General features: G+C 43.5%; 1 protein-coding gene across 1 annotated transcript in view; it reads right to left on the bottom strand.

Annotated features, from left to right (window-relative positions):
• Window positions 1-7,250: 7,250 nt before the first annotated feature.
• The window catches only part of UBE2E1 (ubiquitin conjugating enzyme E2 E1), a 56,370-nt gene continuing 47,981 nt past the window's right edge, over window positions 7,251-15,639 (bottom strand). The window contains exons 5-6 of the mRNA XM_083706117.1: window positions 8,983-9,130; window positions 7,251-7,366 (exon numbers count right to left, since the gene is read on the bottom strand). Of these exons, the coding sequence (XP_083562243.1) occupies window positions 7,269-7,366; window positions 8,983-9,130 (246 nt within the window). The 3' untranslated portion in view covers window positions 7,251-7,268. The remainder of the gene's footprint in view (window positions 7,367-8,982; window positions 9,131-15,639) is intronic.

The raw sequence follows: 15,639 nt of genomic DNA, 5'->3' as shown, positions 1-15,639 counted from the left end.
TCTCGGCTCTCGTTTCTAGAGGGGATGAATAGCCCTTAAAAAAAAAAGATGTACACAAACAAGCTATAGAAATACTTGCATACCTGCCCAGAATGAAAGGGTGTTCAGGATGGAGGAAGAGGGATTGAGAGAACCCGATGAATTCTTTCAAACTTTGCCCACTGGTGTGGACAGCAAGCCATAAAACATTGTGACTGAAAAAGATGGGGAGGGTATGGATACTCGCCCGTCAATTGCACACCTAGAAAAATCTGGTAAGAGTGAGCCATTTACAAACGCTCCATTCTCACAGGGCAGGCCTCTCACATCCTGTGTATACTAATAGTGAATTCGTACTTTGAGTCTGCATATTTTGCGGCCAAAATCTGTGCATGAGATGGAGGCATCAGAAGCCTCAGCAGAACCCTGAGATTTGCAAAAGTGGAGGGGGGTGAAAATATTTTTTGGGGGAAATTAGGGGTAGTGAGGAGTGAGAATGTTTAGCAGGCATGAAATGCTGTCTGCTATATTGGGTTGAGGGACAGAAAATGGGAGGAGATGGAAGAAAAGGGCATGGCCAGCTGAAACGCTAATCAGGAGTATTTAACGCGGCGACTTTTTGTTGCAGATCCAACTTGTTTGTTTTATAGTGCACATCATGGAGTAATGGGCCCAGATTTTCACAAGGGAGATTCAAGCCCACATAAAAAGCAGTCAGGGTTTGGCTTAAATACTTAAGCAAGCAGTTGCTCTCCTGTAGGGCAGCGTAGGTGAGAAAAAGAGCCACTCTTTAATAATAAGTCATTTATAAAGGGTTCATTTGCGTGGCGAGTTCCCGCCCCCCACCAGGATAAATAAGGACACGAGACACCATAATTTAAGGTTAATTGGGTGAATTAGGCCACAACTTTATTGAATTCAGGAATGAGAGGCATTGGCTTAGGCATTGGTTCTAATGACTATCCGGCTCCAGCCCATTTGCTGGAGACACGGGGAAGGGTTAACCTTATATCGGGGGAGTCTCCTGCCGAGGCACGTCGACTAGGAGCTCCCCCGGGTCACCGCTCTGGGGCATGCATTTGGCCCTCACCTCCATAGGCTTCAGACAGGGCCACGCCCCCCGGAGTCCTTTAACGGACCACCCTTCGGTCGCTGGGGGGAGGTGATGGCGTCCCCCCCCATCCTCTTAACCCCTTCTTACCAATGCCTACCGCCAATGCCGAGAAGTTGTGACGAGTTGCTACGAGGTAGGTGAAAAACCAAAAGGCCAGAAATCGCCAATTGGGAAAAATTCCTACCATGCCCCTTGCGGCGACAGACCGAAGTCCATAGCAAAGTCAATGACCTACCCAAGCCTAGCTAAAGGGAGGGAGGGTGGGAAAACGTGGGGACGAGCCGGCGAAAAGAGGGGGGGCCCCCTCCGTGCCGGCCCTAAATAGGGCAGGCCACGCCCCCCCAGCCAGCCAGCTGATTGGCTGCCTGGGGGGGGGGCAGACCCGACCGGGATTCCCCTGCTCTCGCTCACGTGGGGTGGGCGTGAAGCCCGCAACCCCACCTCCTGAGCAGGCCGGAAGTGGCTTTATTAGCCACTCTTAGCATAAGATTCCCAGGGGAGCGAATAGTTTTAAGTAGTAGCAGGTACAATAGAAGTCCATATAAAACATTAAAAGAGAGAAAAAAGCAGCAGCCATAAAATCTATTGGATCCAGAAAAAACAAGCATTAAAAACAGTTAATAAAGCATGCTGGAATACCTGAGCAAATAAAAGTCCTCCCTTATATGGAAAGGGCATAAAAGATGAGCTGGTTTGGAAGAGATACTCCTTTCTGCAATCACAAGAGGCTTTTCCCCAGTCAACACCCTCCTGACTTCAGATGATTCCTCCAATGAAGAATGAAGCATTTGCACAGGTCTTTCAAATAAGGTCCCAAGCAATTACTTTCTAAGTAATGCCCATCACTTTCTTTTGTGCCCAGATGATGCAAGCACCAGGTAAAGTATGTCCCCAATTAGCAACCTAGCATTTTGTCCTAACTGGAGTTTCCAGGAAATCTTCAATGACAGTCCTAAGTATCATGTATTGCAGTAGTCCAGCCAAGACGCCAACGTGTGCCTAAGCTGTCTAGGAGACATCACAGAGGGCGTGCCAGTCTTCAACAACAAATAGAAGGCAGCTTAGAGGTGTCCTGTAAAATAACTTTCTTTTTGTGTTTTCAGAATTTAGTAAAGCCTCCTTTGCCGATATTCCAGGATTGTTGATTTAGTCTTCTCATTTCTTGGAACACCCTTTCAAAATGCAACATCTCAAGTGTGCTTTGGTTCTTCTTCCTGTAAATTTACCTCGAGTAGCCCAAGAGGGAGAAGATTTCAAAATTCTAAACTAATTAAAGTATATGCCAGTTTATTTTTTAAAAAGTCTTTCTTTGTTCAAGTGGTCATCAAAAATCTTTACTATGTACCTAGTGAGTGTGACTGGAAAAGAATATCATCGCTTACAGATTGAATTAGTTGCCATTTTCTGGGAGTGACCAAATTCTTGGAGTATTCCGCTAAAAACTTGCAAGGTTGTCTGTTGCAGTTGAGAACTACAGTTCCACCTCCTCCAGATCCTGTTAGCAGTTTTTCTAACGATACCAAGCCTTGAGTTGTGATCTACTTTGCTTTCCCTTTTATTGTTAAGCTTTAAAGAAATCCCCTCTATTTGAAAGTGGTCCTTATTTAGGTATGTGTTGTCCCCACCTGCTTAACAGTTTCATTCAATGCATTGTACCAAATTCCTTTTGTTCCATTCTCCATGTTCCAATAGTGTTGCAGATGATGATTTATTTGTTCTGAGTGGAAAAAAACAGGATTGGAGTTTGAATCTATCTATCTATCTATCTGTCTGTCTGTCTGTCTGTCTGTCTGTCTGTCTATCTATCTATCTATCTATCTATCTATCTATCTATCATCTATCTATATCTATCTATCTATCTATCTATCTATCTATCTATCTATCTATCTATCTATCTATCTATCTATCTATATCTATCTATATCTATCTATATCTGTCTATCTATCTATCTATCTATCTATCTATCTATCTATCTATCTATCTATCTATCTATCTCTATCTATCTATCTATCTATCTATCTATCTATCTATCTATCTATCTATCTATCTATCATCTATCTATCTATATCTATCTATCATCTATCAATCTATCTATCTATCTATCTATCTATCTATCTATCTATCTATCATCTATCTATCTATCTATCTATCTATCTATCATCTATCCATTCATCTAGCTAGCTAGCTAGCTAGCTCAGTGTTGCATTCCACATTTTCAATGATCCGACATCTCAATATCTAAAAAAAAAAGTCAAAACAAAAAAAATTCCTTCCAGTAGCACCTTAAAGACCAACTAAGTTAGTTCTTGGTATGAGCTTTCGTGTGCATGCACACTTCTTCAGATACATGCACACGAATGCTCATACCAAGAACTAACTTAGTTGGTCTTTAAGGTGCTACTAGAAGGAAATTTTTTTGTTTTGACTATGGCAGACCAACACGGCTACCTATCTGTAACTTAAAAAAAAAAGTTGCATCAAGTGACGTTTGTACTACATGATGGAATTCTCAAAGCATGAGACACAAGCTGTTAGCATAAAAAGTCAGATTCCAGTTTTTTGGAATTTAGGCAAATCCTATAGGCATAACTGTGCTATCTCACCCATGTCACATAGGAGTATATACCCTCCACTCAGCCTCGAGAACCAGTGATGCCCCTCTTTCTCCTCTTTGCCAAATTGTTCTGCTCCACCGGAAGAGCAGGACATAACACAGGCGGCTTTGGATATGTGTTGAATTTGCAGCAAAGCAGAGACACTCTCCTATATATGGAATGTTGACCAATTCATACTGTGGGCCAATTCATAGAATCGTGGAATTGTAGAGCTGGAAGGGACTTGTGGGGATCAACTAGTCCAGCCCCCCTGCAGCGCAGTTTTCCCTTATGGGGATTGAACTTGCAACCTTGGCATTATCAGTACCATGCTCTAACCAACTGAGAAGTCCAGTAATTTATACTTCCAGATCAGTGAACAAGTGCTGAAATCTCCACTCCTAATTGTCTGAATTGGCTCTCAGGGTCAAAGAAGGTTCTGATATGTTCTGCTGTTCCGTTTGCTGCTCTTCTTACAGTTCTGGCCCTTGGTGAAAATGCACGTATGAAGTGGGAAAGAGCCACGTAAGTAAGGAAGGTGCAGCATACTCCTATTGCTTCTTAACAAGTTGTCTACTGTCTGCTTCCTTAAAGTTAAAGGGACCCCTGACCATTAGGTCCAGTCGTGACCGACTCTGGGGTTGCGGCACTCATCTCACTTTACTGGCCGAGGGAGCCGGCGTACAGCTTCCGGGTCATGTTGCCAGCATGACTAAGCCACTTCTGGCGAACCAGAGCAGCGCACAGAAACGCCGTTTACCTTCCTACCAGAGTGGTACCTATTTATCTACTTGCACTTTGATGTGCTTTCAAACTGCTAGGTTGGCAGGAGCAGGGACCGAGCGACAGGAGCTCACCCTGTCGCGGGGATTCAAACCGCCAACCTTCTGATTGGCAAGTCCTAGGCTCTGTGGTTTAACCCACAGCGCCACCCGCGTCCCTATATCTGCTTCCTTACATAACCGGAAAATCTCCTTTTCTCCTTAACTTGGCTACAACTGCTTCTTTTTAAACTGGTTCAGTGCTAGGTTGGGTGCCTCCAACTTGCACTCAAACAAGGCCCTTTTTATCTTCTTGCCTGTTGATTGATGCAAAGTAGATTAACACTTTTGAGAATCCAGAGACTTTATTGAGAACCACAAAATGCAAACCAACAATGTAATGCTGCAGCTTTATAATGCCAGCGCCGTTTTGGGCTGCTTTTAGAGAATTATCCTTTCCGAGACACAGGAAATAATGGCACTGCTTTGCTCGGCACTTGCTTAAGATCTCATTTGCTTTACTCTGTTCCGCTAACTTGGAAACAACTCTCTTAAGAATTATTCAGAGGCTAAAAGTGGCTGGAGGAAGTGGGGTTGTTTACAATAGAGAAAACAGGGTGTACTGACACTTCTCAACTATTTAGAATGCCTACTCAAGAATACATCAGGCACTAATGGCTTGAAACCTCAGGCAGGTTGTTCCAATGACACACTATTAAGGAAGTTCCGATTGCAAAAGGCAGTTAAAAGCAGGTGATCAAACCTTTAGTGTATCTGCAAAAAGGTGTGACAGATGAGTGTGTTAGATGTGAGACTGGCAGCCTTCAAAAGGCCCCGAGGTTTAACTACGCAAACCATTCAGTGCTCCCAGTGTTATTTTTGGCACAATGTCGGTTTGTGCAAAAGGGAGTCACTGTGGCCTGGAGTGTTATCTGTAACTCTATAACTATCGTCAGCGGGCTCACAATTTAGCAGTCGAGTTCTAGATTCACAGCTTCGAATGTCTAAGATGCTGTCCAGAAGCAGACGCAATCAAGAGCTGTGAGCCCATCAGGGGTACATCACCCTTACAGATAACCCATACCAGTTTTACCAAGGCAAGGGAGAATTGTATGAAAACGACACCTCTTTGGAGTTGATGTTGGGAAGAGCTTTAAATATAGAGCTTACAGGTTTTTAAGAGTAGCAGTGCAGTTTTGAAGCAGGGATCAGTGCATAACATTTCCTTCCTCTACTGGCTCAAATTCTGGATATGGTCTATCAAGCTTTTTCTGTCTCAACTTCAGAGCTGTGCTCCTCCTATACAATTCCTCTTCCCCTCGCTACTGCTTATGGGATCTTTCTTAGAGCCAGCTGCCAAATTCAAAAGCCTCCCATTAGGGCTCCCCCCCCCAGACCACGGATGTGCTCTTGAGCAGTGCATATTTACAGCATGCAACAGAAATACAAACACCCAGTTACCGTATTTTTTGCCCCCTAGGGCGCACCAGCCCATAGGGCGCACCTAGTTTTTTTGGGGGGAAATAAAGAAAAAAAAATTTCCCCCAGGTGTGGGGGAAGCCCGAACTTCCCCAGTCCCCAGAACAGGCTGCTCTCTGCAAGCCGTGGGAGCCCTCCCACGGCTTGCGGAGAGCTACCCGAAGCCCGGGGCGCAACTGATCAGTGCGCCCAGGCTTCGGGATAGAGTCAGCTCTGCGCATGCGGTGGGAGGGCTCCCGTGACTTGCGCAGAGCTACCCAAAGCCCGGGCGCAACTGCTCAGCACGCCCAGGCTTCGGGATGCAGGCAGCTCTCCGCAAGCCGTGGGAGCCCGGCGGGAACTCCCACGGGCTCCCAAGGCTTGTGGATAGCTTCCTGAAGCCTGGAGAGCGAGAGGGGTCGGTGCGCACCGACCCCTCTCGCTCTCCAGGCTTCAGCGAAAGACTGCATTTGCCCCATAGGACGCACACACATTTTCCCTTCATTTTTATTTCAATTAGACAGAAGGAGAGGTGGGGGGTTTTTTGTACATATTTTTATTAGCACAGTAACAAATGCAGACTTAGGTAGCCCACAACATACAACCAATCCACTGAGTGACTCCTATTTCACGCCTTACAGTTAAACAGCTTAAGGTATTTCACTACAGGTTGCCCTAAGTCCTAGTTAAAACCTTTCGTTTTCACAAAGGTTAACTTGGCATAGAAAAATGAATATACATGAACTACTTCCCCTGTTCTAGGTGAGGCAACAAAACAGCCACCCCCCCATAATTCAAACCAATGAGATGGCTGACTTTTAAAAGGGATCTGTTAAATACCAAATTCTCCCACCTCCCATGGGGAAAAAAAGAAAATATTCCCAACATCTTTTTACAAAATAAAACCAAACTAAAAGAGAAGAAGCATATAGCAAGTCTTCTTGAAATAACTTTTTCATAAATGCCAAATATATGTACCTGTACAAAATTAAGCTGTTTTTAATCTTTTACCTATCACAAGTTAACCAAACACCCATTTCCTCCCCCCCTCCCGCCCCTCCAATTGCCAAAGTAGTTTACATTCTTCTTGGTGCTATAATTCAGAGCTACTATTGCTGAACTAATGACAGTCTTTAAAATATGCTATTCCCCATTCTAGCTGACTACTGTAGCAAGATACCTTAAGTTACAACAACAAAATCTTAGGAAATAAAAGACTGAATAAAATCTGTTATAGAAATACCCTACTCTTTTCTCAGTTCCTCCCCTCTCCCTCCCCCCCGGTGTCCCCCCCCTTCAAAATCATAAGCAGCTCTTTCCATCACAGACGATTTAACGCAAGGGTTGGAGAAAAATTCCAGTTTATGTAGCATATCTCTTGGTCCACTGTCTGGCCATTCTGTCATGCTCTGCTCTGTTAGTCATATATTGAGTAGCAATGCTTCCAACCAGGGGGTCAGCTGAAAAGGAAGAAAGAAAATTCCAGCTCATCATTGATCTTTGGGGCAGGGGAAAAAAAAGAAATATCACAAGAGAAGAGTTAAATCCATTGGGGACTCCGAAAACCACCTGTTCAGTGACTGAACTGAAGTTTTAGTTGCAATTATTATTATTTTTGTATTTATACCCCACCCATCTGGCTGGGTTTCTCCAGCCACATGTAGGGTCTACTGAACCCTGGAAACTTATTCCTTAGTAATTATGCATAAGAACAGGCTGTTGGTGTTTCTACAGATACAGCACACCTCTAATATTCATTCAAAACAAAAGAGAATTGCACCTCGAAAGAAGGAAACTTATCGTATTCCTACACACTTAGTTCATAAGAGGGTCCCCCCCCCCCCCAGATTATTTTGCTGCTTCTCAGTCCATGGACCATTTTATGTATTGTATCAAACATGTGCAAATCTTGTCACTGTGAATTTAGAATTCTAAATTTAGAATTGTTTGGAATATTTCAGATTCTAAATGTGTGTATTTCAGATTCTGCAGTCAGATTTTTCTATGCATATACAGTGATACCTCTGGATGCGAACGGGTTCCATTCCGGAGCCCCGTTCGCATCCTGAAGCGAACGCAACCCGCGTCGGCGCGGGTCACGATTCACCGCTTCCGCGCATGACATCATTTTGAGTGTCTGTGCATGCGCGAGCGGCAAAGCCCGGAAGTAATGTGCTCCATTACTTCCAGGTCGCTGTGGAGCACAATCCGAAAATGCTCAACCCAAAAACCCGAAGCTACTTCAACTGTAGTCAGTGCTTTCTCCCCCCGTAAAAAAATGTTTAGGGGTACTCTCATTTTAACTCAAGAAAATCACCGTTTTATAGTTCAAATTGAGAAAAATAAATACAGTAAATGGACAATAGTATGAAGATTCACAAAATGTTTAGGGGTATGCGTACCCCCAGAAAAAAAAAACACTACTTGTCAAGAAAGTGGTTCCTAATATAGTAAAGTGGGTAAGCCATGACAAATGTTGAAGTTAAAATGATTTGATGGATGCCAAAGCGAAAGATGAATGTCTTCCATGTGGAACTGTTCCATCAGAATTCATCAGCTGCATCTACACACCTGTTTTACTTGAATACAGTGGTACCTCGCAAGACGAATGCCTCGTAATACGAAAAACTCGCAAGACGAAAGAGTTTTTCGTTTTTTGAGTTGCTTCGCAAGATGAATTTCCCTATGGGCTTGCTTCGCAAGACGAAAACATCTTGCAAGTTTGTTTCCTTTTTCTTAAAACCGTCAATACCAGGGTGCATCCGTGCTTCACAAGATGAAAAATTCGCAAGACGAAAAAACTCGCAGAACGAATTAATTTCATCTTGCGAGGTACCACTGTAAACCCAAAGCAGTATTTGTGTAACTGATCTGAAGGTAGAACTATGTATACATACATTCTGAAAGCATGTGTGGAACAATGTAAGTTATTCAGTCCGAAGCCAATTTGCAAAAAAACGGAAACTCTCTCTCTCTCTATATATAAATATAATGAAAAAAGAGGAAGAACCTCTGAAGCTAATCCTGCTGCAGAACAGAGATTCTCTCGCCCACTGCCCCGTTTTGGCTGCCTTACCAGGATTGCAGTCTGTGAGAAGTGAGCAGATAGAAAGAAGGACTTTAGAAATGGTTAACGCTGGACTCCAGTTGTCTTTTAAGATGTCCAGGCAAATCACCCCTTGGCTGTTAATGTTACAGTGATAGATTCTTGTCCGAAAGGTAACCTGCAAGAGAAAAAAGAAAAACACACACACAAATCAATGGTTATAGCCTCTTCAACTCAAAAATGACCCAGCCATAAATAGCTTTCTGTCTGGGATTTTCCAGACAGGCCCTCTAGCATTTCTCTCATTAGAACTCAAGCACCGAGTTTGTCAGTGATGGTAACTATCATATTGCCTATATATATATATATATATATATATATATATGCTTTCGTAGATTTTCGTATATATATGAGAGGGGCATTCTCTTTTTAATGTCCTGCTATAGCCTTTAGTCCTAAGACCAAGGACTAAAAAAAAATCCAAGTTCCATGATATGTCCAAGTTTATCTCAACAAAGCACTATCAGTTCTTAGATTTTACATTCATGGGTGAGTGAATATAGTTAAAATGATTTATATGGTGCTGGAGGAGACTCGAGTGTCTCATGGACTGCAAGAAGATCAAACCAATCCATTCTTAAGGAAATCAGCCCTGAGTGCTCACTGGAAGGACAGATCGTGAAGCTGAGGCTCCAATACTTTGGCCACCTCATGAGAAGAGAAGACTCCCTGGAAAAGACCCTGATGCTGGGAAAGATTGAGGGCACAAGGAGAAAGGGATGCAGAGGACGAGATGGTTGGACAGTGTTCTCGAAGCTATCAGCATGAGTCTGACCAAACTGCGGGAGGCTGTGGAAGACAGGAGTGCCTGGCGTGCTCTGGTCCATGGGGTCACGAAGAGTCGGACATGACTAAACAACTAAACAACAGCAACAAAATACAGGGACTACCGCTTGCCATCTGCCCAACTGACACAAAGGCAGGCTGTTGTTATTTTTTGGAGGTCTGCTAAAAGACAAGATTTTCATATCCTACAAAGCAGATGCCTACACAGCAGGGTGAATTTCATTTCCTGCCTACCTATCATTCTGTTTCCCCTAATTTTTCAAGCACTTAAGATGGAGGTGCTCTGAACAGCCCCAGGCAAGATGATTCTCACTTGAGCTCTCCCATATGCATCCATTTATGAGCAAAATTATTTTAAGAGTGTTTTTTTCTTTCTTTTAGGGGGTGGCAGGAAAGTTTTTTACCCTTTGACCACTGTAGCAAGCAAGGGCTAAACGGAGGACACTGGCCCTTGTACAAATCACTAATCTGTCTTGATCTATTGTTAAAAACAGAATGTCATCTTCAAAGTTAGCTTAGCAGGCATTTCCACACTGCTTTGGCTACTGAGTTAATAAGACTTGTCTTTTAGTAAATTACAAAAAAATGGGGGGGGGGGTGCATGCTGCCTCAAAATAATAATGGCTGTACAATCAACTTAAGCATCTCTTAACATACATCTGTTTGGACCTGAAGTGTGTGGAATTTCTGAACTTGCTAAAATGGTTAACTTCTTCAAAGTTACACTTATTCTCTCAATATCATCTCACCTGGCTTTGTCTCTAGAGAAGAATCACAACACACAGACTCCTCAGTAGTTTCCTCCACACTCAGCCTCAGCCAAAAGTATTACAGCAAATTCGTTGCTGCTGTTCTTATAGTCCTGCTTTGCTGTAATAACTGGAATTTCGAGTCTACTTTTATACACCTGTATTGGGAGCTGTGAAGTAAATTTGGGGTGACTGGAAATATGCCAAATGAAGAATCAACCTCACATAAGCCAGGCTGTGAATTCCCCCGGCTCACTTGGTGCCTGCGTTCATTTTGAGTAAGCAAGCCCTAAATAAAATGGGAAAACAGGCAAACTAATGCCATTGTACTGGAAGAAGCACAGATCACCACTGCCAAAGCAATGATTCTTCAACATCAACTTCCGTTGGACTGGTCATGTTGTGCCTGATTATCGTCTTCCAAAGCAACTACTCTATTCCAAACTTAAAAATGGAAAGCATAATGCCAGTGGCCAACAAAAAAGGTTTAAAGACTTTCTCAAGGCAAAGCAAATCTAAGGTTACAAACACCTCGCGTTACAAACACTTCGGGTTACAGACTCCGCTAACCTGGAAGTAGTACCTCTGGTTAAGAACTTTCCTCAGGATGTCCTTTTAACGGTTTTCCAAATCCCAATTTTTATGAAATTTAACTTAAACATTAACGTCCAACCGTTAAAAGGATATGCAATGAAATTCAACCAAGGGGAAGCGAGGAAGTCGCTTAACAAAGTTAATAACTGTAATTTTTAATAAGGCTATGATTTATGTTTTTTTTTTGTTTGTCTTGTATGTTTGTTTGTTTATAATATTGTGAAAACCAATAAAATTTGGGGGGGGGGAGAAAAAAGAACTTTACCTCAGGATGAGAACAGAAATTGTGCGCTGGCGGAGCGGCGGCAATGGGAAGCCCCATTAGCTAAAGTGGTACCTCAGGTTAAGAACGGTTTCAGGTTAAGAACGGACCTCCGGAACAAATTAAGTTCGTAACCAGAGGTACCACTCTATAAACACCGAAAACTGGGAAATGTTAGCCTACGGGCGCTCCAACTGGAGAACAGCCTTTAACAAAGGTGTCATGGGCTTTGAAGACACTCAAACTCAGGAAAAAAGGGAGAAATGTGCTAAGAGGAAGGCATGCTTGGCAAATCCACGTTGTGATCAACTCCCACCCGGAAACCAACGTCCCCACTGTGGAAGGACGTGTGGATCCAGAACTGGCCACCACCAGTCACTTACGGACCTACTGTTAAAACCGTGTTTATGGAAGACAATCTTACTCGGCTATGAGTGATCGCCAAAGGAGAAGAAGAAGAAATAAAATACATACAACTTAGATTTGACATGCTGTATTAGTGCTTCGTTAAGTGACTGGCTTTTATGTGCTTCGAAAGCCCGGCTCTCTAACCTATATAAAATGACTGGGTAATAGAATGTCTACAATCAGCATCTGTAGCGTGAGAAAATCCCAGACTGCTCCTTATTTTCCAGGGAAAGTCCTGGGTCTACAGAAGCCGTCCTGGTTTCTGATTTGATCCCAGAATGTCCCACTTTTCCTTAGGAAATCTCTGTTTTCATTGGAGAAATGTTGGACACTTTGGAGTTATGTGACCCCCTCACAAAGGAAATAAGTAACTGTACAACCTTTAGAAGACATCTGAAGGCAGCCCTGTATAGGGAAGGTTTTAAAAAATGTTTTATTAAGTTTTTCTATGTTGGAAGCTACCCAGAATAGAGGATGATGGTGATTGAATAGAACACACCTATTTCATCTGAGAATTGGAGGGTTATGTATTTATTACAAGTTAAAAATGGGAAAGTTACAATAGGTGCTTCTAAAATTCATGATTTTGTGACTCCAATACTGTACATGCAAATGTTGATGAAGTCTCTGGGTTCCTGCTATCCCCTACTTTACTGAAAAATCCCCAAACTTTACTGAAATACAGACCCTGCCCACATGGATCTTTGCTAAAGTGATTACTGAACTCTGCTCCAAATAGTGAAATTAAGTTTCATGTTTTGAACCCAGTATAATTTATGGAGCTATTACTAGTCTAATGGTTTTATCACCAGTGTGAGAACTATTATTCTTCCTTGGAAACTAATTAGAATAGTCACAAGAATAAGGCCAAGCATCAACATTAATGGCGAGCTGCTGCCCTCTTGTGCCAACTCTCTTTATTACATCAGATTTACACAGGTTTAAAAGGTGCACTGGGATTGCTGCAGCAATAATCTATCATTACTTTCCTCGGTTTCCGAGGCCGCAGAAGAACAACCATGTAATTTACAGTGCACCTATGCACCACATGCCTCCTGCAGACAGTTGCCTGATTAAAGAACAGAAATTGGTAACCTTTTTGCCACAAATGTCAATGTCCACGGGAGAATTTCTCATTAGACATTTCAAGCGCACTTTTCATTTTATCTGTCACATTTTACCACATTCTTCCTCTGGGGACTCGAGAGCAGGATACATGACTTAATTTGTGCTCTTGTTTCTGAAGCAGCTAGTCCACATAGAGATGACAAAGTACAGAAATTGGAAGGCCGGGTAGCAAAGCGTGTGCCCACAAAAGGAACACTTGGCTCCTGCAGAAAAACTTGTGTGTGGACTCAGACTGAGGCTTAGATATCACATAAATATGCATGCCTAAAACTATACATCTGTATCTGTATCTCTGTATCTATATATGACAGGCTGCATTGAATCTGGAGCACTCAGCAGATTCCTGTCTTAAGATGATTGTGATCTGCTGAATCTGGGATCCCTGCCAGTCACACCAGCTGCTGCAAAGGTGGAGGGAAGAAGAAAAGTACCGTATTGGCTTGAATATAAGCCGCCCCTGCAAATAAGCCGCACCTTTAAAATTGAAGGGGGGAAAGAAAAAAAGACAAAAGCTGTGCTGCTTCCTGGGGGTGGGGGGAGCCGCACTGCCTTGCCGCCCGTAAGGTTGCGAATGTAAGCCGCACTTTAACTTTTCACGGTCAGAATTTGGAGGGGGGAAAAGTGCGGCTTATATTCAGGCCAATATGGTAGTATGAGGAGCAGAATTGGGTGGGTAGTAAAAAGCTTGTTTGTTTCCCTCTCCCCTCCACTAACTGCATGCATGATGCCTGGTTTGCAATAAGTGGAGAAGTGTTATGTAACTCCAAACACACTTTCAAACTCCACAGTGGAAAAAGCCTTGAGTTTTTGTGGAGTGAGATGAAAGCACTTACGTCTTGCCTCCTTCTGCATCCCCACCCAAGAAAAAGCCCCTGTAAAAAAAGCGTGTGTGGAGGGTGTGTGTATACTGTTAAATGCATATGCCTGCAACACAATTTGGGTTCCCTTAAAGCCTTAAGCGCTTGCTTGCACAGATGCCAGGAGTAGTCTACTCAAACATATGCTTGGGGGTAATGTGCAATACATGTAACATGAAACTAAAATGGATGACGTTGTCTGGAATAAGTCTCCTAGAAACTGCATTAACTGCACAAAAGTATTTTTATGCGCTACAATGAAGTTGTCAGATATCCAGAAAGTTCCTATCATGGTCCAGTCTCCAGGCTAACTTTGATTCTGGATGTACTGTGTCCAAGAATAGAATAGCTCAACTGTCGAGATCTTCCAGCACTCAAAACATACCTCCAATATCTCTCCTCTCCCGTTGGGATAGCTCAGTCCGTAAAGCATGAGTCTTTTAACCTCAGGGATGTGGGTTTGAGCCCCACTTTGGGCAAAAGATTTCTACAATTCTAAGAAGGTTGTTTACCTGTCTGCAGAGTTGAGCAGGAGCAGCACATCCCATTTCACTGTTTGCCACCCCCCCAACACCACTGGCAAAGAATTTCAGGAGAGAGGGCAAGATCTCATCCAAAATTGACTCCGGGGGCGGGGTGCCGTCTCAGAGACTTCTGTCACCTGAGGTGGCAACCTCCCCAGGTCTAAAGGCTGCACCGGCCCTGGAGGTGAGGCAGCAAAGCTGTTATTCAGGAGCAGCAGAGAAGATAAAAGTAATTAAGTAATATGGGTTGGATCCAGCTTATGCTAACTGAATGCAGGTTATCCGGCCACGATAAGGAAATTTTGTCCATGGTATGATTATTTCCCACCTAGTCCTTTTGACACCTTGGCACACCCTCTTTGCAAAATTTGCCCATTCCAAAATGCAGATGCGCTTTCACTCTCGCAAGATGGAATGTACTGACTTTGGCTGTACTTGAGGGTCGCTTTCAAAAAAATTCCACTGGGGAAACGGTTATGTCCCTGTGGAGATGGCAGTATTGAGTCAGTGGCTCATGTTCTTCTGGCCTGCACTCTTTCTAAAGATTTGAGGAGTGAGGTTATTACCCCTCTACTATTGTCCATGCCGGGTACGTGGGTGGCGCTGTGGGTTAAACCACTGAGCCTAGGACTTGCCGACCAGAAGGTTGGCGGTTCAAATCCCTGCGACGGGGTGAGCTCCCGTTGCTCGGTCCCTGCTCCTGCCAACCTAGCAGTTCAAAAGCACGTCAAAGTGCAAGTAGATAAATAGGTAACGCTCCAGCGGGAAGGTAAACGGCGTTTCCGTGCGCTGCTCTGGTTCACCAGAAGCGGCTTAGTCATGCTGGCTACATGACCCGGAAGCTGTATTGACCCTCGGCCAATAAAGCGAGATGAGCTCCGCAACCCCAGAGTCGGCCATGACTGGACCTAATGGTCAGGGATTCCTTTACATTTACCTATTGTCCATGCCAGGTCACTCAACATTGCTATTGTGTCCTTCCTTCTAGCAGATCAAGATGATCAGGTGACAGCAAAAACTGCAAGGTTTTTAGTGGGGGCAATTAGAATAAGATATATTATTTGATTATTGATGTAAACCCCCAAAATGTATTTCCTAGAGCATGGGTAGGCAAACTAAAGCCTGGGGGCCGGATCTGGCCCAACCACCTTCTAAATCCAGCCTGCGGACGGTCCAGGGTTCAGCATGTTCTTACATGAGTAGAATGTGTCCTTTTATTTAAAATGCATCTCTGGGTTATCTGTGGGGCAAAGGAATTCATTCATTTTTTTTCCAAAATATAGTTCGGCCTGAGGGACAGTGGACCGGTCCCCTGCTGA

The sequence above is a fragment of the Podarcis gaigeae genome (assembly GCF_964106915.1).
Source record: "Podarcis gaigeae genome assembly, chromosome: 12".
Lineage (NCBI taxonomy): Eukaryota > Metazoa > Chordata > Lepidosauria > Squamata > Lacertidae > Podarcis > Podarcis gaigeae.
The sequence above is the reverse complement of the archived record's forward strand: the minus strand, read 5'-3'. Positions and strand labels throughout refer to the sequence as shown.